A 24,104-nucleotide genomic window follows, 5' to 3' on the forward strand; every position below is an offset into this window, starting at 1 on the left:
GGCGCCCCAAAGAGTTGTGTTTAAATTCATAAACTGTGGTGAACTGTTAACTGTGCTGAAACAAATTTCAGACCCTGAAAAATCCTTCCAAGAATTCTATTAGAAAATCAATGTCCTATATAAGACCATAGGTAGAAATGAAATATTTAGGTCATCAGGTAGCCCTTGTATTCAGATGTTGATATCATCCACAACTAGGAGGTATTATAGAAATAACTATTTTATAAAATCATTTGGCTTCTTATAACTTTACTGGCTTACTCTGAGCCAGATTTTTGCTTACTAAGAAACATGGATGATACACAATACCGTTATGTTCACCTTTTGTTAATTTAAGCCTTCTGTAAAAAACAAGCTTTGTATGTAATCTGCCATTTGGAGCCACGTGTTGAAGTTAAGAGTATTATGTAAAATACAGTTCAAGCTGTCTTTCTCAGTCCGTTTTGCTGTAAGAATGAAGAAAGGTCAAAATCTTGGGTTGGACAGCAGAAGCAAAGATAGTGTCACCTGAACAAATCCAGTGGGTTAGAATATTACTAAGTCTGTACTAAAAGACATTTCTTCTGTTATTCTGGTTCTAGGTCAAAAGCTTAAGGACAATCTAAAACAAGCCAATCAGTTATACTCTTAACTTTACATTAATATATATGTAATATAAAAAATCCAAACAGCACACACACACACCCCATGTAAAACATTGCTTTAAGTTTTAATGTTTATTTCCCCAAGACAGCCTAGCCTGCATTCTACTTGGATAAATTTTACAAGCTAGTTTTCTGCTGCTTCTAGTTTTAAACTTTAACCATGTTTCTGATGACAAGGAATGCTGCAAAAATACTCTAGTTCAACAAAGAGTTATGATCACAAAATAATTTTTATCCATTCTACAGTGTTTCAGAATTACCAGTTGATTTTTAAACACAAAGTAGATATAGATGCTAATGGTGGCTAATCTGGTATGTTTCTTATAGCAAACTGTTGTTCATGCAACACTTGTGCTCAAAGGGGAAGGCACAGGATTTCCTACAATGAGCCACCTTATAAAGAGTTCTTTTTGTACAAATTAATTTATGTCACATTTAATTTAGTGTGCATAACCTCAAAACTGAGGTATTATTCCAATTTATAAAAACCACTTGCATAACTTTTATGCAAGTTTTAAAAATACAAAGTTTTCTCCCTAAAGTGGCTCAAAATAGATTGTTCATGGCTGCCTACATCTAAGATAAAAAGATTCTAAAACAATTGAACAGATTAGGCATATTATTAAAGGTGTTCAAACCATTACTTGATTTGTACATCTACTCAAACCTCTTCATCGGTCTTTATTCAGCAGTACATATGCACCAAATTCCATTTTAGAAGTTTCCATATCATTTTCATAGAAAACAAAGTTTGAAAACAAGTAACATTTAAACACAGCACGGTATTCTACCACAACTGAAACTTTTTTCTTCTTCTTCTTTACAGGACTCAACAAAATCTAAAAATGAACTATGCTGTAGATTTACCTCATGCAAAGATCTTTATGTTATCTCTGAAAATGAAAAGGATGGCTTTTTAAAGCACATTTTACTGTTTTATACTATTATGGTAACTTGTGTACTGCAACACAGTCTATTTTGAGGGAAATTTATGATTTTTTTCATGCAAAAATCTACACAAATTAGTTTTGATGATATGGAAAGCTTTTCATAGCATCAAACATTCATCTGGTGCAAATGCACAGGGAAACCTTCCTGAAAAGTTTTCTGACTTGAGAAGCAACTAAAAAGCCATACTAGGTAAAGTAAATAAAAACTAAAAAGAAAAAAAAAGGAGGGTGGGTGGGAAAAGGGAAGAGGGGGAATAGAAAACACAGGCTGCAGAGTAAACCAATGTCTGCTGCTAAACCGGTCTTTGTTTTCATGTCCAGTGTACATTAACACTTATGATCTCACTTTGATGATTTACTAGGTTTGTTATCAGCCCCCTGAAGGCGAATCAAGCTTGCATGCGTTCACATACAGCACCACAACCATACTCTCGTACACAGTCACTCCAGGACTAGGAGTCTGCTTCATGAGTGAAGAGCCCTAGATTTGAAAGATGAACCTGACTCCCTATCACTGAGCCAGACATTCATTCAACATTGTCCATTCACACATTGCTTCATAGCAAGGCCTGGGCTCGTTTTCCTTTGACTTATATGGGCATCATATCCTCTTTTATGCTTACAAGGCTTGAAGATGACAGTACTGCACTTTCCCCTCAATTGATACAGAGTAAGTCAATGTTCCTTCTCAGGCACGGAAGATCTGTGACCTGTAGCCCTTTTTACTTTGAACAACCTAAATAAGCATTCATGTAAAGTTTTCGTTACATTTTGCCACTCATTCTCACTCGCACCCACTCGCCATCTTGACCTCATTTGGGCATTTTCTGTGATTCCAAATGAAATCTTCACATTTTCTTTCCCGATTTAATGCAGCAGCAGATCCCATGAGCCAAGCTTGATGGATCAAACCTTTTTATATATATGTATATATATATATATATCTCAGTGCTGCATTGTACCTAACTTCCACAACATCTTTCTAAAACTGGAACCCTTCTGTTGGTACATTGGCAGATGAATTGAAACCAAATGTTCCACCTTGTATTGCCTCTGGAACAAGGCTAGGATCTTCATCAATCTAAAGGAAAAGAGAAAACGCAAGTGATAATTAGTTTTAAAGGCTATATAAATAGCATTATAGAAATATTCTCATTTCCCATAAAAAAAAAAGTATGAGAAAGATGAGGAGAGTGAACACTGTGCTACCATCTCTTTAGAAAGCTGAAACATTTTGGGGTGTCTGGGTGGCTCAGTCAGTTGAGCGCCCAACTCTTGATTTCGGCTCAGGTCATGATCTCACGGTTCGTGGGATCGAAACCTGCTTGGAATTCTCTCTCTGCCCCTCCCCTGCGCACACACTCTCTCTCAAGATAAATAAACTTAAAAAAAGAAAAAAAAAAGGAAAAGAAAGTGTGAATATTTTGTAAAGGCTTTTTCTTAAGGGACATCAAAATGAGAGGGAACTTAAGAGAATATGCAAGATAGGTATCTTCCAAAAGAGTGAAATATAAGAAATTAGAGATGGTCTTTTATATCTCAAACTGAGATGTATAATTTCTCTTTTACCTGGGCAAATAGATAAAAGTTGATGACTTAATTAAAAAAATTAGGGGAACCTGGATGGTTCAGTTAAGTGTCCAACTTCGGCTCAGGTCATGATCTCACAGTTTGTGAGCCTGGAGCCTGCTTCGCATTCTGTGTCTCCCTCTCTCTCTGCCCTCCCCCTACTCACGTTCTGTCACTCTGCTTCTCTCTCAAAAATAAACAAACATTAAATAAAAAATTAAAAAAAGAGAAATTAATGCTGTCACTTTTGCAGAGTAAATGTAATCTTTAGATACTTTTCTACTAGCAATTGGAGACAAATGACCTTTGGGCTTAAAACAGTAAAATAATAGCTATGCTATAATGAATAAATAATATTCTACATGCTCTATAGCTAAAGGTTCTTTTTGAAATACCACAAAATCACTGATTTACAGCACAGTTCCTATAAATACGCATTTGATTTGAATTATTCTTTTCACAATGTAAGAGAGTAACAAATAACTTCATGTTGAGGTATTAGAAATCATAAGGTCTTGTGTGTATCTATTTGCAAATTAGGACTTCCAAAAATCCAATTCTAAGACATGTGATACAAGATACCCTTAAGAGAGTATGTTTTTCTGGATTTTAGTTCTGATTTATTTAAATGGCATTACATTCTAAACAGAACTTAGCTTGATCATCTGTAGGTAAATAGTCTATAAATTTTTTTCCCAGTATTGTTTTTGTCAGGTTAATGTTCAAACCGTATATACTTAACAAAATGTTTCATTAACACTGAATTTTTTTTTTTTTTTTGATAATGTGGAAAGGTTGGGGGTATTATGACTTACTTATTCTTTGAAAAGTTGAGAATCATCAAAAAAAAAATCCACTGGTGGCTGTATCTAATTAAAATTTTCTTTTCTTAAAAATTTTATTTATTTTTTTAATTTATTATTTTTAATATTTATTTATTTTTGGGAGACAGAGAGACAGAGTGCAAGCAGGGGAGGGGCAGAGAGAGGGAGACAGAATCTGAAGCAGGCTCCAGGTTCCAAGCTGTCAGCACAGAGCTCGACATGGGGCTAGAATCCATGAAGTGTGGGATCATGATCTAGGCTGAAGTCAGATGCCTAACCGACTGAGCCACTCAGGTGCCCCTAATTAAAATTTTTAAAGGAATAACTGCTTTTAGGTTTATTTTTCCAAAGAGGCAATACTGAAAATAAGTTAATACTTTAATTTCAACTACCACATACTGACAAAATGAAGATACTTTTGTATACTACACTTTACATTATACAGTAACTTAACTTTCTCAATGATTTATTGTTTCCATTTTATCTATCCTCATATTTATTTTTGGTCACCTACTAAAAATAATAGTGACAATATCTTTAAGTATGGGTTAACTAATTCTTGTCATAAGCATTACAGAATATACTAGTGTCACTGCTTTGTTTACAAACATGTTATGCTATTAACTATAAGGATATCAAGTGAAAATAAATTCTGACTTGTTCAGTGTTAAAAAAAATCCTTATCATAACTCAGTAGCAAAAAGACAACCCAATTAAAAAATGGGCAAAAGACCTGAGCAGACATTTCTCCAAAAGAAATATAAAAGGTACACACATACATGAAAAGATGCTCAATATCACTCGTAATTAGGGTAATGCAAATTAAAACCACAATGAGATATTACCTCACAGACATTAAAACAGCCATCACAAAAAAGACAAGAGTTAACAAATGCTGGTGTGGATATGGAAAAAGGGAAACCTTGTGCATTGTTGGTGGGACTGTAAACTGGTACAGCCACTATGGAAAACAGTATGGAGGATTCCCTCCCCCCAAAATTAAAAATAAAACTACCATATGATTCAGCAATTGCACTTCTAGGAATATATTCAAAGAAAACAAAAACACTAACTCAAAAAGACATCTCCACCCCATGTTCATAGCACATTATCTACAACAGCCAAGGCATGGAAATAATCTAAATGTCCATCAACAGATGAACAGAAAAAGAAAATGTGGTATATATACACAACAGAGTATTATTCAGACTAAACGGAAACCCTGCTATTTGCAGCAACATGTATCAACACTGAGGGCATTTAATGCTAAGTTAAATAAATCAGGCAGTGAAAGACAAATACCATATGCTCTAACTTATATGTGGAATCTAACAAAACAAAAAACAAGCTCATAGAAAAGATCAAACTTGTGGTTACCATAGGTGGAGGGTGGAGGAAGAGAAAAGTGGAGGAAGGTAGTCAAAAGGTACAAACTTCCAGTTATTAGATTAAAAAAAAAAAAACAAAGATACTTTACAAGCAAACCTTTCAGCATCACTGCAAAATAAGAACATTTCATTCTATTTTTAACTATTAATGTCAATAAATTTGTAAAAAAAATAAAAAAAAATTCCTTATCATTTTTTGCCCTTAGAACTAGTACTACATTTTAACGCCCTGAGGGACTTAAAAAATTTTTATTTTTCTTTATTTTTTTTCTTGAAGGAGAGAGAGACAGAGCATGAGTGGGGGAGGAGCAGAGAGAGAGGGAGACACAGAATTTGAAGCAGGCTCCAGACTCTATGCTGTCAGCACAGAGCCCAATGTGGGGCTCAAACCCACGAACCCCAAGTTCATGACCTGAGCCGAAGTCGGAAGCTCAACCGACGGAGCCACCCAGGTGCCCCTGAGGGACTTCAAAATACTAAAATATTTATGTTCCTGGAGGTTTCCTTACTACCACATACTTAATTCCATTCCAAAAAAATATATACATGTATGACCTGCTTACTATATTTCTAGATTTATGTTTATACCTAAAACTAAGAAAACTATAAAATTATTAAATACATCATCTGAAGAGAAGAACTGGTCAATGATCTCATAGGCCAACTTGTAGATGTCTTCATTTTCATGATTTTGAAGCTGTTCAATTTTCTCCAGTCCTGCAAGAAATTTTATGAAGTGAAACAACGGTAATATTTAAAATTCAGTAACAACAACAACAAAAAATTACATTACTCTTGGGACCACATAATCTCAATTTTTGGATTGCAAATCTGATTTTTAAAGAATCTATTCTAAAGGTGAATCTTAAAAATAAAAAGGTTTTATGCACAAAGATGCAGCATATTTATCTTAAAAAGTTAACAACTTGAGTGTTTAAACGCATGTAAATGTTTAAGCAAGCAAAGGGGCACCTCTACTCAGAATACTACATAACCAATGTGTATAAGGAATAACAACATGGGCTGCTTTTGTTCGTTACAAGTTAAAAGCAGATTCTCTCTACTTTCTAGCCTCTGTCAAGTTTTTATAATGACCATGTATAAAAATAATGAAAATAATGGTGATTAATAAATATGAATGTTAAGACATCTGTTAAGCATTATAGAAAATGATCAAGATGAACCACAGTATTTAAGGAGAAGCTTCCCTATAAACATTAATGAGTTTTTTAAATCATAGGCAGAAAAGAATATATAAAAAGTGATATGCAAATTGGATCTTGTTTTGTTTGACAGGAGTAATAATTTTAAGGCTTCTGAAATAAAGTGAAATTGCCCTTTCATGAGTGTTCTTCCTTTATTGCTTACAAGGGAGAAACTGTTACGGGCTCATTTCTCACTCTATACACACTTTGTGGGCCTGCACTTCCAAGTGAAAAAAATTAGGCTAGGAGGCCTGGCTAGCTCAGTCAGTACAGCATGTGACTCTTGACCCCAGGGTTGTGGGTTCAAGCCTCATGTTGAGTATGGGGATTGCTTATGTATAAAAGCTTAAAAAATAAATAAAATCTGAAAAGAAATTTAGCTACTAAGATAGGTGAGGACCTGCAAATCTACAACTTCATTTCTTTTCTGAGCTTTAGATGCATAGAATTAAAACACCTGTATGATAATTCCACCAGACGTTTCATGGGTACTTGAAACTTAAAATGTCCAAAACACAATTTGTTATTTGCCTCTCCTCAACTGAATTGTTCGATCTACTGTATTCTTACTTGGTGATAATAAACAACGTGAAATCTGAGAGAAAGCCCAAGTTCCCCTTTCCCTCCATACTCTATCATCAAATCTCAAAACCTCAAAGTCTATCCATTTCTTGATGTCATCATTTATTATGGCCCAACCGCTGTATACTTTCCTAACAGGCTTCCTGCCTCTTGTCTCCAATGGTCCCAATCTCCCTGCTATCCATGCTCTATTTAAATATACCAATCCCCCAGGTAAAATCTTTCAATGGCTTGTAATACCCTGGGGCAGAATCCAATGGAGAAGCCTAAAAATACAGATTCCTGGCCTTACCTCTAGTGATGGAGGCAAGGCTCTGATCTACATTTTAATTTTAATATATAAAAATAAAATTTTTAATAATTACAATGTTTACATGGTAAAAAAAAAAAGTAGTAAACAATTTTTTAACTATGTTTAATTTTTCTGGTACTCAACTTCCTAATTAGGTTCCCTAACACTATTCTCCCTCTTCTGTTTCTAACTTGATAGTTAGGCATTATTTTTCTGTTGCTCTAATTGTCACGTTAGTAACTTTAAACATGCTTTTCTTATTAAATTCACTTTCAAGCCTCTGAACTCCACACCAAGCAAACTGAAGATTTGGTTCTCCTACTCTTATAGTTACTTCTCCTTTCATTTACTTCTCCACTTGTCAGAAATCCCTTTCCTTTTATGCTCATCCACGTTGGTAACATTTACATTTTGTTCTATGGCTACACTTGAGACTTCTATGTTCTATCTAAATGGCAATTCTAAGAGTTGAAAGCTAAGACATGCTGTTTACATTCTGGGTGGCTCTGGCACACAGTCACGTTTGGGAACCATTGACCTATAGAATAAAGAACTGCAGACGCCTGGTGATTGGCTGTATCTACAGCCTCATCTTTAGGCAGCCATCTACCCCGTACTTTGTGATTCAGCAACACTGAACTACTTATTATTTGCTGAATGCTAGGTCTCACCTCAGACTTCGCTCATGGTGTTATCTCTGCCTGGAACACCTTTCATCCCTTTTTACTTTATTAATCCTTATTCATCTCTCAAAATCCAGCTCAGGTGTCACTTCCTGCTTCTTCCAGGATGGATAAGGTATTTCATTTTGTTGTACATTTCTATTAGGGTAATTAGCACATTAAATCAGTTCATATTTATCTCCATGACTAGACTACATGCCTTGAAGGCAAGGGCTGTGTCTTGTTTACCACTGTTTTCCCAGTACCTTAGCACAGTGCCTGTTCAACGCATGGCAGCAATTCAATTACCTAAGCATATGCAAGAAGCTGAGCAGGACTGTACATATAGAATATAGTATTTACTTTATTCTGTTACTTGATTATCTGAGAAAAATACAGAAGTGCTACATTAGTCAGAAAATAAAAGTAGTTACAAAAAGAACATTAAAATGTGAAATAATAGCCTATAACTTACCTCCACATTCTTCTATAAGATTGGCTATGGTTTCCGCCTCATCTTCAGCCATTTTTAATATATTACTTAGTCCATCAAGTACTACTTGCACAACTTGTGCATCTTTTACAGTCAGCAAGTTGCAAAAAGGTGGAATAACATTTTGTTGGATTAGATAGGCCACCTGAAGAATAAAAACACCATGACATAATAAGTGAACTTTGTGTACCAAATGATCTCACTGAAATAATTCTGACTTTAAAATTTTGAGTAGGAAACATGACCTCATCTTTCAGGTTATGTTAGACTACATTAGACTATTTTATGACTTTATTGTTAGATGGTTTTATTATTAGATTCCTTCTCTTTTAAATGTAGTGTTTACTTTTCTTGAACTTAGAAAAAAAGTGAAAATGAAGGAATTACTCAGCTTCATATGAAACATATGCCATAAAGAGTACTTTCTTCAAAGATCCTTTCCTCCCCTTTAAGATTAAGAAATAATGAAATCTGTTAAAAGGCTGGATTTTTTTAAAGCTACAATCGTTTGTTGTTGGAGTATTCAATGTGAGAGTGCTACAACATTTAGTGCCCTCAGAGCCACCTTCAATTCATTATTCAATTGGTTCAATTCAATTTTCATAATATTTTTCAATCATTTTATATTTTGTTATGCTGTTATTACCATGTACTATTACTTATATTCTGCTCTGGATTCCTTGCTCACCACCAGTCTACAGCTCACTTGTGACAATTACCAGCTTATTGTGTATCAGCTCTAAATTCACCCTTTTTACCTATCTGTAAAATTTATCTGAAACCTTTAAAACTCATTTTATTCTTCTAGTTTGGCACAATGTTAACCTCTGTCACCCACACAACTCTAGAATGAGTGCCTCTTTAAATTTTACAACCTAGGCACCTCACATTCCTTTCCCTAATTTCTAGTCTCAGCTTTTTGGTTTTGGTTAGTTCCCTGCCTTCCTTGCTTTGTCTGCTGCTGATAAATTTTTCTTGTTGTTTGCTTTCTTTTTATTTTTGATGTTCACTTGTTAGGAGAATCTGTGAAGTTGTTTCAGTCTGCCCTATTAACCTAAAAAGTCCTATTTTTCCCTAATACTGTTTAAAAATAAAAAACCAAAATCTTGACTACATGTGCTTTGATCTTACCATGGATTAGAAAATTCTTAGAGGCTAAGATGGTATAAAGAGAACACTTCTCATCTATGAAATATAACTAGAGGAAGTCAAGGTGACACTTTTATATGGGGTGAAAAAAATTACAGAATGCCTGTTACCTTGCTAATATTTTAAATTAGGATTTAACTGAAATCTAAATCTTCGAATTATCTGTACTGTTTTATTTTTACCAGTTTTGAGAAATAAATAAGAGCTGAACTTACTTGATCTTTCCTCCCACTAATTGTTAAGTTACTTATGGCCCAAGCAGCTTCTTTCTGAGTGCCAAAATCCCCCTGTAAAATCAAAGGATACAAACTTCAATTTAGGATATTGGGAAAAAATGTTGTCTGAAATTATTTTCAACTGTTTATTTCCCCAGGTTTTCCTCTAGCCTTTCTATATGCATATATAACTTTTAAAAGAACTTTTTAATGTCTATTTCTGAGAGAGAGAGAGAGTACATGCACAAGCAGGGGAGGGGCAGAGAGAGAAGGGTACAGAGGATCCAAAGCAGGCTCCAATGCTGACAGCAGAGGAGCCAAGGAGGGGCTTGAACTCATGAACCAGGAGATCATGAACTGAGCCAAAGGCGGGTGCTTAAGTGACTGAGCCACCCAGGTGTCCCCATAATTTTCATTTAAGAAAAGCTTTTCAACTCAATTTGCCCTAAACAAATGTAGACTCCCTTTTGTAGTCTCTCCTAGCAACAAACTGACTTGATTTTACTGTTCAATTAGATTAAATGAAGTCAATGATAAAAGGGAGGGGAATGTGCATTTCACTTTAATCAAAGAAATGTCAAGTTAAATTATCCTTTTAAACACAGTTTTAAAAATGATAATGTCCACCATTAAAATATATTTAAAAATCATTTAACAAGTCATACATATGATTTAGCAATATACTTAGTAATACTTAAAAATATGAAGTTCTCATAGGTGAGAACCTTTGAGAATTTACCAAGAAAATAATTTAAAACCAAGTAATACTATGTATCTTTCTATATATTGTATTAGAAGCAATGCTAGTCAAAAAGTAAAAGCCACTAAAATTCTCAACGGTGAAATAACTAATTACAATAAATCTAAATGGAATAATAACCAGTTATTAAACATAAAGAAGACTAGCGGGGCATCCGGGTGGCTCATTTGGTTATGCGTCTGACTTCGGCTCAGGTCATGATCTTGCAGTTCCTAAGTTCCAGCCACTTGTGAGTTTGAGCCCCATATTGGGTTCTGCGCTAACAGCTCAGAGCCTAGAGCCTGCTTCAGATTCTGTGTCTCTCTTTCTCTGCCCCTCTGCCACTTAAACTGTCTCTCTCTCTCTCATTCTCAAAAATAAAAAGACTAGCAATCTGGAAAAATGCTTGTAATTAAGAAAAAACTTATGTAAATATGAGGAATAAAAATTAAAGTTGCAGTGGGCATCTATTTTTATACATCAGACCGATAAAATCCAAATATCTGTCAGTGGTAGGAGTGTAAAACAGTACAATCTTTACAGACAGGGATGAATATTATACAGCAAAATTTACATATATGTCTATCTGTAATTCTAGTATTCCCTCGTAAAATACTGAAAAAGAAAAAAAACCTTAATCTTAGAAACATCTCAAATATCATAAAATAGTAAGGTGACTGAATACATTATAGTACATCCATATAATGGAGTATCATACGTAGGTATAAAAAAGGATTAAAGAAGCTCTCTATATAATGCTATGGGAATGATCTCTGGGATACACATTTTTTAATAAAAAAAGCAATACCATCTGTGTAAGAAAGGGTGGGAATAAGCAAATATATAAGCATTTGCTGATATTTAAAAAGAAACAATAGAATAACCCCAAAGCTAATAAAGATGATTATCTGTAAAGGAAGGAAGAGTATGTGAAAGAAATGGAAATTAGATCTTTGTGTATGTACTTTTAAAACAAGGCATACATTTTTTACCTGGAAACTATATAACCATTTGCTTTATATAACCAAAAAAACCCTAAACAAAGAAAAGTAACAATCCAGTGAAGAAATGGGCAAAAAACATGAACAGATGATTTTCCAAAAACACACAGATAGATAACAAGACACATGAAAAGATGCTCATCATCACTCATCATCAGGGAAATACAAATTAGAACCACAATGAGATACTGCCTCACATCTGTCAGAATGGCTAAAATTAACAACTCAGGAAACAATAGATGTTGTCAAGGATGTGGATAAAGAGGAACACTTTTGCACTGCTGGTGGGAATGCAAACTGGTGCAGTCACTCTGGAAAACAGTACGGAGATTCCTCAAAAAATTAAAAATAGAACTACCCTACGACCCAGCAATTGCACTACTAGGTATTTATCCAAAGGATACAAGAATAGTGATTTGAAGGGGTACATGCACCCCAGTGTTTATAGCAGCACTATCAACAATAGCCAAAGTATGGAAAGAGCACAAATGTCCAGTGCTTGACAAATGGATAAAGATGTGGCATACATATACAATGGAGTACTACTTGGCTATCAAAAAGAATGAGATCTTGCCATTTGCAACAACACAGATGGAACTAGAGTTTATTATGCTAAGCAAAATAAGTCAGGCAGAGAAAGATAAATATATGATTCCACTCATATGTGGAATTTAAAAAATAAAACAGATGAACACAGGGGAAGGGAAGAAAAAGCAAGATAAAAACAAAGAGGGTGGCAAACCATAACAGACTCTTCAATACAGAGAACAACAACAACAAAAAAGAACAAAAAATACAGAAAACAAACTGACAGTTGCTGAAGGGGGAGTGTGTGGGGTTAAATGGGTGATGGACATTCAGGAGGGCACTTGATGGGATGAGCATTGGGTGTTAAATGTAAGTGATAATCACTAAATTCTATTCCTGAAATCATTGTTATACTGTATGTTAACTAACTTGGATTTAAAACAAATAAAATAAACTGAGTCTTGACCCACTCTGCAAACAAAAGAAAACAGAAATAATCTAATTGTATTTCATGTTGGTGACTTAGCCACACATGCAAAAAATCATTTCAAGTGATATATTACTTTTAAGTACATCACTGATGGAAAATATCCTAAAGACAAAAAACCGTCAAGGAAATCTTAGAAGTGGAGTAGTCATGTTGTTAGTGGCAATGTGATTTTGTTATTTTGATAAATTTTATATATCTCAATATATATTGCAATCTTTTTATAAAGATTCCAGCATAAAAGAGATAAAAATATAAAATCGAAGAGAAAATAAAAACAGTTTACCCTAAATACCCAGTAACAGCTGATAGTTTCCTTTCATTCATGATTCGTTTCTTATGAATTCTTATGTTCACAAAAATACTATATATTTTCTATTTTTTTTTTTTTTAAAGTAGGCTCGACGCCCAATGTAGGGCTTAAACTCACAACCCTCATATCAAGAATCGCATGCTCCACTGACTGAGCCACTCAGGCACCCCTATCTTCTACTTAAAAACAACAACAACAACAACAACAAAGAAACAAACCCAGAACCCCCTGATCCCCTATTTTGTTCACTCAGGCCTAAAAACAATGACAACCTCATAACAATGGTCATCTTTAGGACCTGAACTATGGTCCTTAAATACTATCTGCTACCTAAAAGGGCATCCTGGAGAGTCTACATCAGAAAATACACAAAATAAGCTTGAGAATCATGTCATATTCAAAGGTAGGAAGCTCTCATAAACTACTGAGGAGATGTAAAAAAGACACAGGCACTAAATTTAAGAGGTTCCCATTGGTCAGGGACAATTTGTTAAAAAAAAATAACTACAAAATATAAATTCGTAATTTCCTAAGGACACTAAAAACTCCACCTTAGTCAACTTTTGAAGTTGTTAGGGAACCATGTTATTCTAAAAACTGAGTGATAATGAGAATTTATCTTGTCTTTCTTATATGAAACATATTTTAGAATAAACCAATAGCTGATAGTTTTTTATTGAAAAATCACAGGTAATACATAAAGAATGATAGAATTAGAATGTCACCATTTTGCAGTTCCTTGTAAAATAAGGGATCCATGCAATGATCATCAATGACTGATTACCTAAAAACCCCTAGGCAAAAGATTGGTGGATAGGTTTATAACAATCAATTGCAGTAGGCTGAGAACACCTGAGCTCACTCATCAATCTGGAACAGGAGATCTAGGACATCTGGAGATACAGGACAAACAGTATGTGTCTTCTGATGTGAATCATTAGGAAATACAGAGTAGTGCATTAAGCCTTGCCTAAAACACTGAACCTGATCTACCAGTCTACAGGAAACTAAGCCTTTACTATCAGCTTGTAGAAAATATGGAGGGAAAGAAGACAGAGGTATCTTCTCTTTAATTACAGATCAGTGTTCAGAAAAAAACCCTCATGCTGTGACTGTGGTCTCTTTCCCAAACATTAAAGTAAGTATGAGAGATGATATAGCATCCAATTAAATAGCACACTTACTTGCTGTTTGATTTTGGGCAAATTTATTGGTCTATACCATAGTTTGGAGCTACAGTATTAAATGAAGTAACATATGTAGAGTGATGAGAATATGTAAGCATTTATAATCAGTAATAATTATGACCATGAACATTATCATCAGTAGTAATAATAATGTATTTTTAATAAATCCCAGGACGATGGTAATTTTGGTAAAAGAATGATACAGAAGAAGGGTCAGGGGTTCCTAAAAAATGTCTTTTATATATAAAAATCAATGGGTTCAAAGTTTTCATGTTAATACTACTTAACTATACCATTCATGCCACTGTATAGGTTCTAATTAAACAAACAGAAGAGTGTATCTGTTAAATTTAAACCCTTTTCTTCTTACCCAGATGCATGCAAGAGGATTTTCTTACCTTATCCAAAAGATGTATTATCATTGGTACAAGATTGGCATCAATTACTGCTTGAACCTGCTGCTGATTTCCTGCAGTTATGTTAGAGAGGAACCACACTGCTTCCTGCAGAACAAGACTCCGTCAATATTTCTCATTAAAAATTAAAATCTGCATCTGACCTAAATTCAGTATGTTTGCTACAATGTCCAAGTGATTTTATTATGGACTGAGTTCCATAATAAAAATTTTAGGAATCTCAACTCCTCTATCCCCTCCTATATTTTCTTTGGACAAATTGTTTATGGCCCTGATCCAACTCATAATGAACTAACCCTTCTGAAGAATTCTTAAGCAGTGTTCCCAAACATAGGACTCAAAAGAAGCTTGGCTGAACAAATACTAAGGAATTGATGAGCTGTAATACAGATACAAATCCTGAAACTACTGTAAATCAGACTTAGCATCCCCCTCACATAATGTGCTTTATTCTCTATTCTATTGTGATCGAGAGTGCTCGCCAAAGTTGGGAAGTCTCAATTATCCATGATGATGGAGACCCAAAAGCTGAAAGAGTGGGTTGTTTTAGTATACTTATTTGTAAGTCATTCACTGTGCTATTTCTCTCGAGAGCTAACGTGGCACCAAATGTTTGATTGCTTCATTGGCCCACCTTAATGATCTTTGTGTGCCACCCTTTACACTACAGTGCTGCTACTTTTGCCAAGATGATGGTAGTCAGGTGTTTCACAAGTTAATACATAATAAATAGACACTAAAACCAGTTAGCATGAAATAAGACACAAAATATCTACCTACCTATCCTACATAGGATATTATAAAAATTATGGTAATTTATCAAACTTAATAAATTTATTATATTTATCAATGTAAAGGGAAACATTTTCTCTGTTAAAAATTAGGAAACAAGTTTTACTCCACAAACTATTAGTATTAGCTAGTGTGAAGTAGGCTCTTTTGGATCAGATCACAGGGCCATGTTTGATGAACCTGTTAGAGATTTTAGGGTGCTAGGCTACTTAGGTGAGCTGTTCTTGGGTTATAATCATCGGCAACGTTGTAATCAACAACCCATGTATTTTTACAACAGCCTCAAATGCACTCCAATATCAGCATCACCAGTCAGTGCCCCCTTTCAATAGCCTCCATGAGTGCACACACACACACACAAATGGCACACACACACACTCTATTATCTATAAAATATTAAGCTTAATTACTTAACTTACATATCAAAAGTTTCCAATCACACAACATTCAACACCCAATTATCTCTATTTCATCATTTCCAAGAGAGCCAAATCTGCACTGTTTACTACCGGTTTTATATACAGAAAATCATAAAGATCCATGATATAAAGAGAAAAATATTCTATCTTCTCTGGATATCTAGCTGATGGTTTTATATTAGTAATCATTATAGATACTTCTGAATCCCTAATTTTATAAATGAAAACTGCTGATACTTTATACATTATTAAGTAGTATTTAAAAATACTTACTTTATTAATTTTCTCTTTGGGATGTGTCAGAAGTGCTGGGAAGTGTGAAAGAGCATCACAGTTCAAAACTACTTGTGTTTGCTCATCAGTTCCAGTAACAATGTTGCCCACAGCTCGAAGTGCTGCAGTCTGCAAGAAAAGATTTAATGAGATGTTCTATTATGAAAGATACATTCTTTCATTCACGCCAACTATGCTTTTTGAGCAAGTTGTGTCTGATACAGATTTAGGAACAGAGGAGTGATTAGGACAGACAGGATTAGGGAGTTTACATTATTGTAGAAGACAGTCAACAAACAAATAAGGATAATTTTGGATAGTAAATTAGGGCCATAAAGACAGGAAGACAGTACTTTATATTTTTGATTCAGTGTTTCAATAAATTACAAAACAAAAACACAGTGCTCTTCTGAAGGAAAGCTGCTTACTACGAGATTTCAGTATTGTACGAATTTGAATTATCAATTATTTTTCTGTTGTTGTATTACACCATTTTCTGTCAAGTTACAGTTTTCTCGGAGGGGGGCAGGGGGAGCTAATTTTAATATTTACAAGACAAATGACTCCGTTTTCAACCCTCAATTGAGATATAATTCATATTAACATAAAATTTACCCTTTCACAATGTACAATTCAGTGGTTCTTACACATTGAGTTGTACAACCATAACTAATATAGAATTCCAGAACATTTTTATCACACCAAAAAGGAGTATCTGTACCCACTGGTAGTCACTCCCATTTCCCTCACCCCCCAAGGGTTCCTGACAGCCACTATAGTATGCCTGAGACATCTCTGTTGATTTGCCTATTTCAGACATTTCATATAATTAGAATCGACAGTGGGTAGCCTTTCTGGTCTGACTTCCTTCACTTAACATCATACTTTCAAGGTCCATTCATGTTGTAGCATGTATCGATGCCTCATTCCTCTTCATGGCCAAATAATATTCCACTGTATGGATATGTCATACCACCATTTCCACCTTTTATTTAACCATGCATTAGTTGATGAACATTTGGATTGTTTTCACTGTTTGGCTATGGCAAATAATAGTGCCATAAGCATTTGTGTGCAAGTTTTTGGGTGAACAGGTGTTTTCAGTTCTCTTGGGCATCTACCAGTGAATGGAAAATGCTGGGTCATATGGTAACTCTGTATCTAACTTTTTGAGGTACTATTCAAACCGTATTCCAAAGAGGCTGTACCATTTTACGTTTTTATAGCAGGGTATATGGATTCCACTTTCTCTACATCCTTGATGAAACTTGTGACTGTCTTTTTGATTATACCACCCTGGTGCATACAAAGTGGTATTTCATTGCAGTTGTTTTTTTTTTTAAGGTTTATTTTTGAGATAAAGAGAGCGCAAGCGGGTGGTGGGGGCGACAGAGGATCCAAAGCAGGCTCTGTGCTAACAGCAGTGAGCCTGATGTGGGGCTCCAACTCATGAACCATGAGATCATCACCTGAGCAGAAGTCGGACACTCAACTGACTGAGCCACCCAGGTGCCCCTTCATTGCAGCTTTGATTTACATTTCCTTCATAACTAATAATGTTGAACATCTTCTCATGTGCTTATTGATCACTTGTAGATCTTTCTGAATAACTATTTAAATGTTCAATGTTTAATGGGGTTATTTGTCTTTTTATTGTTGAGTTGTAGAAGTTCTTTATGTATTTTAGATAGAAGTCACTTTTCAGATATATGATTTGCAAATATTCCTTTCCATTCTTTGGGTTGTCTTTTCATTTCTTGATGGTGTCCTTAGAAGCAGAAGTTTTTAATTTTGGGGCGCCTGGGTAGCTCAGTCAGTTGAGTGCCCAACTTCAACTCAGGTCATGATCTCGCAGTTCGTGAGTTCCAGCCCCGCATCCGGCTCCATGCTGACAGCTCAGAACCTGGAGTCTGCTTCAGATTCTGTGTTTCTCTCTCTCTCTCTGCCCCTCCCCCACTCACACTCTCAAAAATAAATAAACATTAAAAAAATTTTTTTTTTAAGTTTTTAATTTTGGTGAAGTCCAATTTATCTACTTTTCTCTTTGATTGCTTATGCTTCTGGTATCATATGTAAAAAATTGCTGCATAATCGATTATCACAAAAATCTATTCTTATGTTTTCTTCTAAGAGGTTTACACTTTTAGCTCTTACATTTAGGTGTTTATTCTGAGCTAATTTTTATATACAGGAGTCTAATTTCATTTGTTTATAGGTATATATTTAGTAAGTCTCAGCTACATTGTACAAATATAGTTGAATCACTACTTCCTGAAAAGACTATTCTTTGCTAAGTGAATTTTCTTGGCACCTTTGTTAAAAATCAACCGATCATAAATGTATGGGTTCTTCTGGACTCTTGATTCTATTTCACTGATCTATATGTCTACCCTTATGCCGGTATCACAAAGTTTTTTTCGCTGAAACTATGCAGTTCTGAAAGTGAGAAGTCCCCAACTGTCCTTTTTTAAAGCTTGTTTCTGCTATTTCTGGGACCTTTGTATTTTCATATGGATTTTAATATTAGCTTGTAAGTTTCTACAAAAAGGCACCTGGGATTTTAACAGAAATTGAATTTAATCTGTAGGTAAATTTGGGGAGCACTATCATTCTAACAATACTGTCTTCTACTCCACGAATGTGGATGTCTTTCCATTTATTTAGTAAGTCTTTAATTTGTTTTAAAAATGTTTCTAGTCAGGTGCCTGGGTAGCTCAGTCGGTTAAGCATCTGACTCTTGGTTTCAGCTCAGGTCATGATCTCATGGTTCATGGGTTCAAGCCCTGTGTCAGGCTTTGAGCAGACCGCGCAGAGCCGCCTTGGGATTCTTTCTCTCCCTCTCTCTCTCTCTGCCCTTCAGCTGCTCATGTTCACATTCTCTCTCTCTCTCTCAAAATGAATAAACAAAGTTTCATAGTGACCCGGCTTCTTTAACAAATAAATTTAAGAGGGGAAAGAAAAATAAAACTGTAGAGTAACAGGAACATAAAAACAAAGCTACCAAATGCAATGTCAACCTTGTTTTGATATAGATTTCATCAAAGTGTGGGAAAAAAAATGAAGCAATCAGTAAAATTTGGATACTGATTGGATTCTAATATTAACTTTCTTTTTAAGTTTATTTATTTGAAAGAGACAGAAACAGTGCAAGTGTGTGTGGGGGGGGGGGCGGGCAGAGAGAGAGGATGAGAGAGAGAATCCCAAGCAGGTTCCACACTGCCAGTGCAGAGCCCCATATGGGGCTCGAACCCACAAAGCTATAAGAACATGACCTGAGCTGAAACCAAGAGTCAGACATTTAACTTACTGAGCTACCCATGTGCCCCTGATTTTACTAAGATTTAAAAGATACTCTAACAGTACTGCGATTATATAAAAACATACAGCCTTATTTTTTAAGAAAAGCTGATGAAATTATATACTATCTGGGACGTGTCAAAATAATTTGATGGGGGAAGTAGGAATATAGAGGAAACCTACATGGAGGTTCATTACAAGTCTTACAACATTAACTTTGAAAGCTGGCTAAAGAAAAATTCCAGCCCTATTTCTGAATGAAGTCCAATATTAAAACTAAAGATGCATTCTGAAAAAAAGAAAACAAAAAACAGACCAAATACCCATACCAAGATATAAGTATTGCACTTAAGAAATGCAAACTCAAGGGTACCTGGGTGGCTCAGTTAGTTGAGCGTTACCTTTGGCTCAGGTCATCATCTTGTGGTTCGTGAGTTTGAGCCCCACATCAGGCTCGCTGCTGTCAGTGTAGAGCCTGCTTCGGATCCTCTGTCCCCCTCTGTCCCTCCCTCACTTGTGCTCTCTCAAAAATAAACAAACATTAAAAAAAAGTTCAAGAAAAAAAAAAGAAATGCAAGCTTAATAATACATATGTATACGAATATTTATTTTTTAAAGTTTATTTTTTTTTAGTAATCTCTATACCAGACATAGGGCTCAAACTCACAACTCTGAGATCAAGAGTCACATGCTTTTCTGAATGGGCCAGCTAGGTGCCCTAGTAAGAATACTTTAGTGAACCACAAATAACCCTAAATGGCAAACTACTCTATTAATTCCTTCTGAATTCAGCTCAGTGTTCCCTTTTTCTTTAAAGTGCTTTACATTTTAAGATAGTGTATCTCCATTCTAACTGTACATGAGAAACATCTGAAGAGCTTTTTAAAGCCCAGGTTTCTAGGAAATATCCCAGATTTACTAAAACAGAATCACCAGGGGTCAAGCAAGGGAAAGAAAAAAAAATTTTTTTTCTTTAAGCTTCACAGTTGATCTTAAGGTCCACCCAGGGTTGAGAAATAGTGCATTAGGTTAACGGTTTTCCTTATGCTATTATTGACCAGACTGTAAGTCATCATAAGATGAAAGCATTCTATTTACATCAGAAGGGTAGGGAGAGAGCTTGCTGTATCTCCCTTTACCACTGCAGTTTGACAGTTACTGCTCATAATATTTGTGTGAACTTCTCACCCTCTCTTTTTTGGCTCTTTCTAGATGGCTTGGGATAAATATTTATATGGAAGGATTTGAAAATAATAAAAGGATAAAAAGTTAAGAAGATTTTAGGGGTGTCTAGGTGGCTCAGTTGGTTAAGCTTAACTATCCAGCTTCAGCTTAGGTCATGATCTCGCGAATCATGAATTTGAGTCCCACATTGGGCTCTCTGCTGTCAGCTCAGAGACAGCTTTGGATCCTCTGCCTCCCTCTCGCTCTCTGCCCCTCCCCCGCTCTCTCAGAAATAAAAACATTACAAAGAAAAAAAAAAATTTGAAATAATTAAAAGGAAACAATTTAGGAAGCTCCTGAGCAGCGTATTTCAGTACAAAGCCTTTATCACAGTGCCAATGAAGTTAAGCATTAACTAAACTTGCCTGGTGCAGTATGGCAGTTAAATAAAAAGGGGAAAAAAAGGAGTAGAGTAGGCAAAAAGAAACAGGACAAAAAGAAAAAATTAAAATATCAGTACTTATTTCAGATGCCACCATGTTACCACATGAAATTTCCTAAGAAATTCTTAGAAATCAGTAATTAACAAAGGAGTTGACCTGGGATGGGGTTTTTGGTGGGGTGGGAATAGGGGGACAGGGAAAGATTCTTGTTGACTTGTAGTAATCTTACCCCATTTTTTCTCTTTTTAAAAATTTTAAAAATTATTAAGTAGTCTCCATGCCCCACATGGGACTTGAACTCATGACCCTGAGATCAAGAGTCCCATGCTCTACTGACTGAGGTACCTAGGTACCCCTCATTTTCTTCATCTTTAAAATGGGGATATAATTGGGGTGCCTGGGTGGCTCAGTTGGTTAAGCACCTGACTTTGGCTCAGGTCATGCTCTCATAGCCTGTGAGTTTAAGCCCCACATCGGGGTCTCTGCTGTCAGTGTGGAGCCTGCTTCAGATCCTCTGTCTCCCTCTCTCTCTCTGGCCCTCCCTGCTCACATTCTCTCTTTCTCTCTCTCAAAAATAATATACATTTTTTAAATATGGGGATATAATTAATACCTCACTCCTTTCAAAGATATGTTCTTACTTTATTCCAAAAAGATATCTGCACCCCTATATTTATTGCAGTGTTATTTATAATAACCCAGATATGAAAGCAACCCAAGAGTCCATCAATAGATGAATGGATAAAGACATGGTATATACATAAAATGGAATATTAGTCATAAAAAGATGAGATATTGCCATTTACAACCACATCGATGGACCCAGAGATCATGCTAAGTGAAATAAGTCAAAGACAAAATACCTTACGATCTCAATTATATGTGGAATTTAAAAAACAAAATGAACAAACAAACAAAACTCAAAAACAGATCCATAAATACAGAACAAACTGATGGATGCCAGAGGGAAGGGAGGTGGGGTGATGGGCAAAATGGGTGAAGGGGAGCGGGAGAAACAGACTTCCAGTAACTGGATGAGTAAGTCATGGAATACAGAGCACAGCATAGGGAATACAGTTAATGGTATTTTAATAGCATTGTATGGTGACAGATGGTAGCTACACTTGTGGTGAGCATAGCATAACATATAGAGAAGTTGAATCACTATGTTGTACACCTGAAACTAATGTAACCCTGTGTCAACTATACTTCAATAAAAAAATAGATTAAAATAAAGATGTGTTATCAAGCTAGAAATATACTTTGAACTAATGAAACTGGCCATTTTTAAATGCCATGCTTAAAGCAAATTAGTGGTAAAAAGCAAAACAAAACAAAAATATTGTATTATTAACAACAAACTCACCTGAACTTTGACTTCCTGGTGGCTGAGTAGAGGAACCAAGTGAGGGACTATTCCAGAGTCTATTACCATCTGTATCTGTTCATTGCCAGCATCAGTAAGGTAAGAGAGGGCCCAGACTGTATCTACCAATATCTAAGGGATAAAATGAAAATTCAAATAGCCTTTGAATATTTTCTAACTTTAATAATTCTTAACCATACAGACTAATCTATGATTGTTCCACTGCCTTTTTTCTTCTTCTCTCAATTCACTGAAATCTTAATCTCTATTATACTAAACAACATCATCTATCAATGTCTGTTATCAAGTATGTGAATCCTTTAGCCATATTCAGTATGCTTCAGTTAATTATAATCCTGACCACAGGTTGGTAGCTAATCTTAATTCACTAAGATACACAGTACACCATACAGGAAATAGAAAAAGACATTCTCTTTCTCAAATACTCACACTGACGCAGAACAAGTCCAAAGATATTATAGTAAATACACAGAGTTGGAAGACTATTAAGTATCCAACATACACAGCGATTCAAAACATCTGGGCTAGATGTATTTGTTCAAGTGTTCTCTAGTATCACTGGCATCGTGTTGGTATGTCACGAGCCAGTATTTAAGTATTAGGAGTTAATAGCAATTTCATCTTTTCCAACCAGTTTGCTTTGCCTTATAAAATTGGAGGCAACTTCTCTAATAATGAAGTGTCCCACAGCTGCACATCGAAACATTAAAAACAACCATAGGTCAATCTGTGTGATCTATAATCAAAAATGTTTTAGTAAAAAAAGAAAATGCATAATTTACAGCATGTGCCAAAACTACCTATTAAAAAAAAAAAAAAACCCTCTGTAGCTAAATTATACTATAATTTAACCTATAATTTTTAATGTTATATTCTGAAGTTCAGAAGCCCATTGTGTTTCATCTTTCTTTTGTATTAAGTCTAATTAGTAGTTACGTCCAAAAGGAAGTAGGGCAACTGTTGAACTGTTGCATAAATAATACAGTTATTGACAAAGACACAGGAAAAGTAATTGTGCCTGGAACTTTACTTCCGAAGCCTTTCTGGAATATGAACTCTGTGTCAAAACACAAGCCAGGAACATTTGAAACCTTTTAAATTCTAAACCAACATTATGTTTGAAACATCTGAGAATCTCCTGGTAGGAGAAAACAACACTTTGCTATTGTTTCTTTCAAAAACTAAAGAGAGCTCTTTGGTTATTTTTAATGTAAAAAGAAGACTCCAAATCAAAGAATTCACACACATAAGGTGGTATTGAAATACATGAAAGAACTAAATTTCAACTTACAAATGTAAATCCTTTTTCTAGAGTTCCAACATATGCCAAAATTGGTTGATAAAGGCAAAGAATTTCAAGTTACTTGTCCATGACTGTACAATTTTTTTTTAAAAGGCCCAACACTAAATGTCATTAATATGCTCACATCAAAATCACAATTTAAACAGACTTGATCTCCTATATAATTTCTGTATTAAAGTTAGTGTTCTATAATAAATTTACTAATTATAACTACAGTATAATTTCAGTGTTTCACTTAATGCTTTGTGGAAGCAGTTTTTTATTTTTTTCTTTCATGGTCTGATTTAAGAATTTGCTAAGTTTACCTAAAAAGATTATATTTTTAATAAATATTATTATATAGTAAACAATATTACTTAGCAAACATGCTACTAAAGAATAA

The 24,104-nt window shown here is 35.0% G+C and overlaps 1 protein-coding gene and 1 non-coding gene across 4 annotated transcripts in view; both read right to left on the reverse strand.

The window, feature by feature from the left end:
- Positions 1–690: 690 nt before the first annotated feature.
- The window catches only part of KPNA4 (karyopherin subunit alpha 4), a 69,707-nt gene continuing 46,293 nt past the window's right edge, over positions 691–24,104 (reverse strand). For all 3 annotated transcript variants that reach the window (XM_058730377.1, XM_058730378.1, XM_058730379.1), the window contains 7 exons: positions 22,399–22,530; positions 16,129–16,257; positions 14,627–14,731; positions 9,974–10,045; positions 8,592–8,754; positions 5,998–6,092; positions 691–2,675 (listed from right to left, as the gene is read on the reverse strand). In XM_058730377.1, coding sequence (XP_058586360.1) covers positions 2,577–2,675; positions 5,998–6,092; positions 8,592–8,754; positions 9,974–10,045; positions 14,627–14,731; positions 16,129–16,257; positions 22,399–22,530 — 795 coding nt within the window. In that variant the 3' untranslated portion in view covers positions 691–2,576. The remainder of the gene's footprint in view (positions 2,676–5,997; positions 6,093–8,591; positions 8,755–9,973; positions 10,046–14,626; positions 14,732–16,128; positions 16,258–22,398; positions 22,531–24,104) is intronic.
- On the reverse strand, positions 15,584–15,917 carry LOC131513337 (small Cajal body-specific RNA 7). The gene has a single exon (XR_009262553.1). It is a non-coding gene; the product is annotated as a small Cajal body-specific RNA 7 (non-coding RNA).

The sequence above is a fragment of the Neofelis nebulosa genome, chromosome 5 (genome assembly GCF_028018385.1).
Source record: "Neofelis nebulosa isolate mNeoNeb1 chromosome 5, mNeoNeb1.pri, whole genome shotgun sequence".
Taxonomy (NCBI): domain Eukaryota; kingdom Metazoa; phylum Chordata; class Mammalia; order Carnivora; family Felidae; genus Neofelis; species Neofelis nebulosa.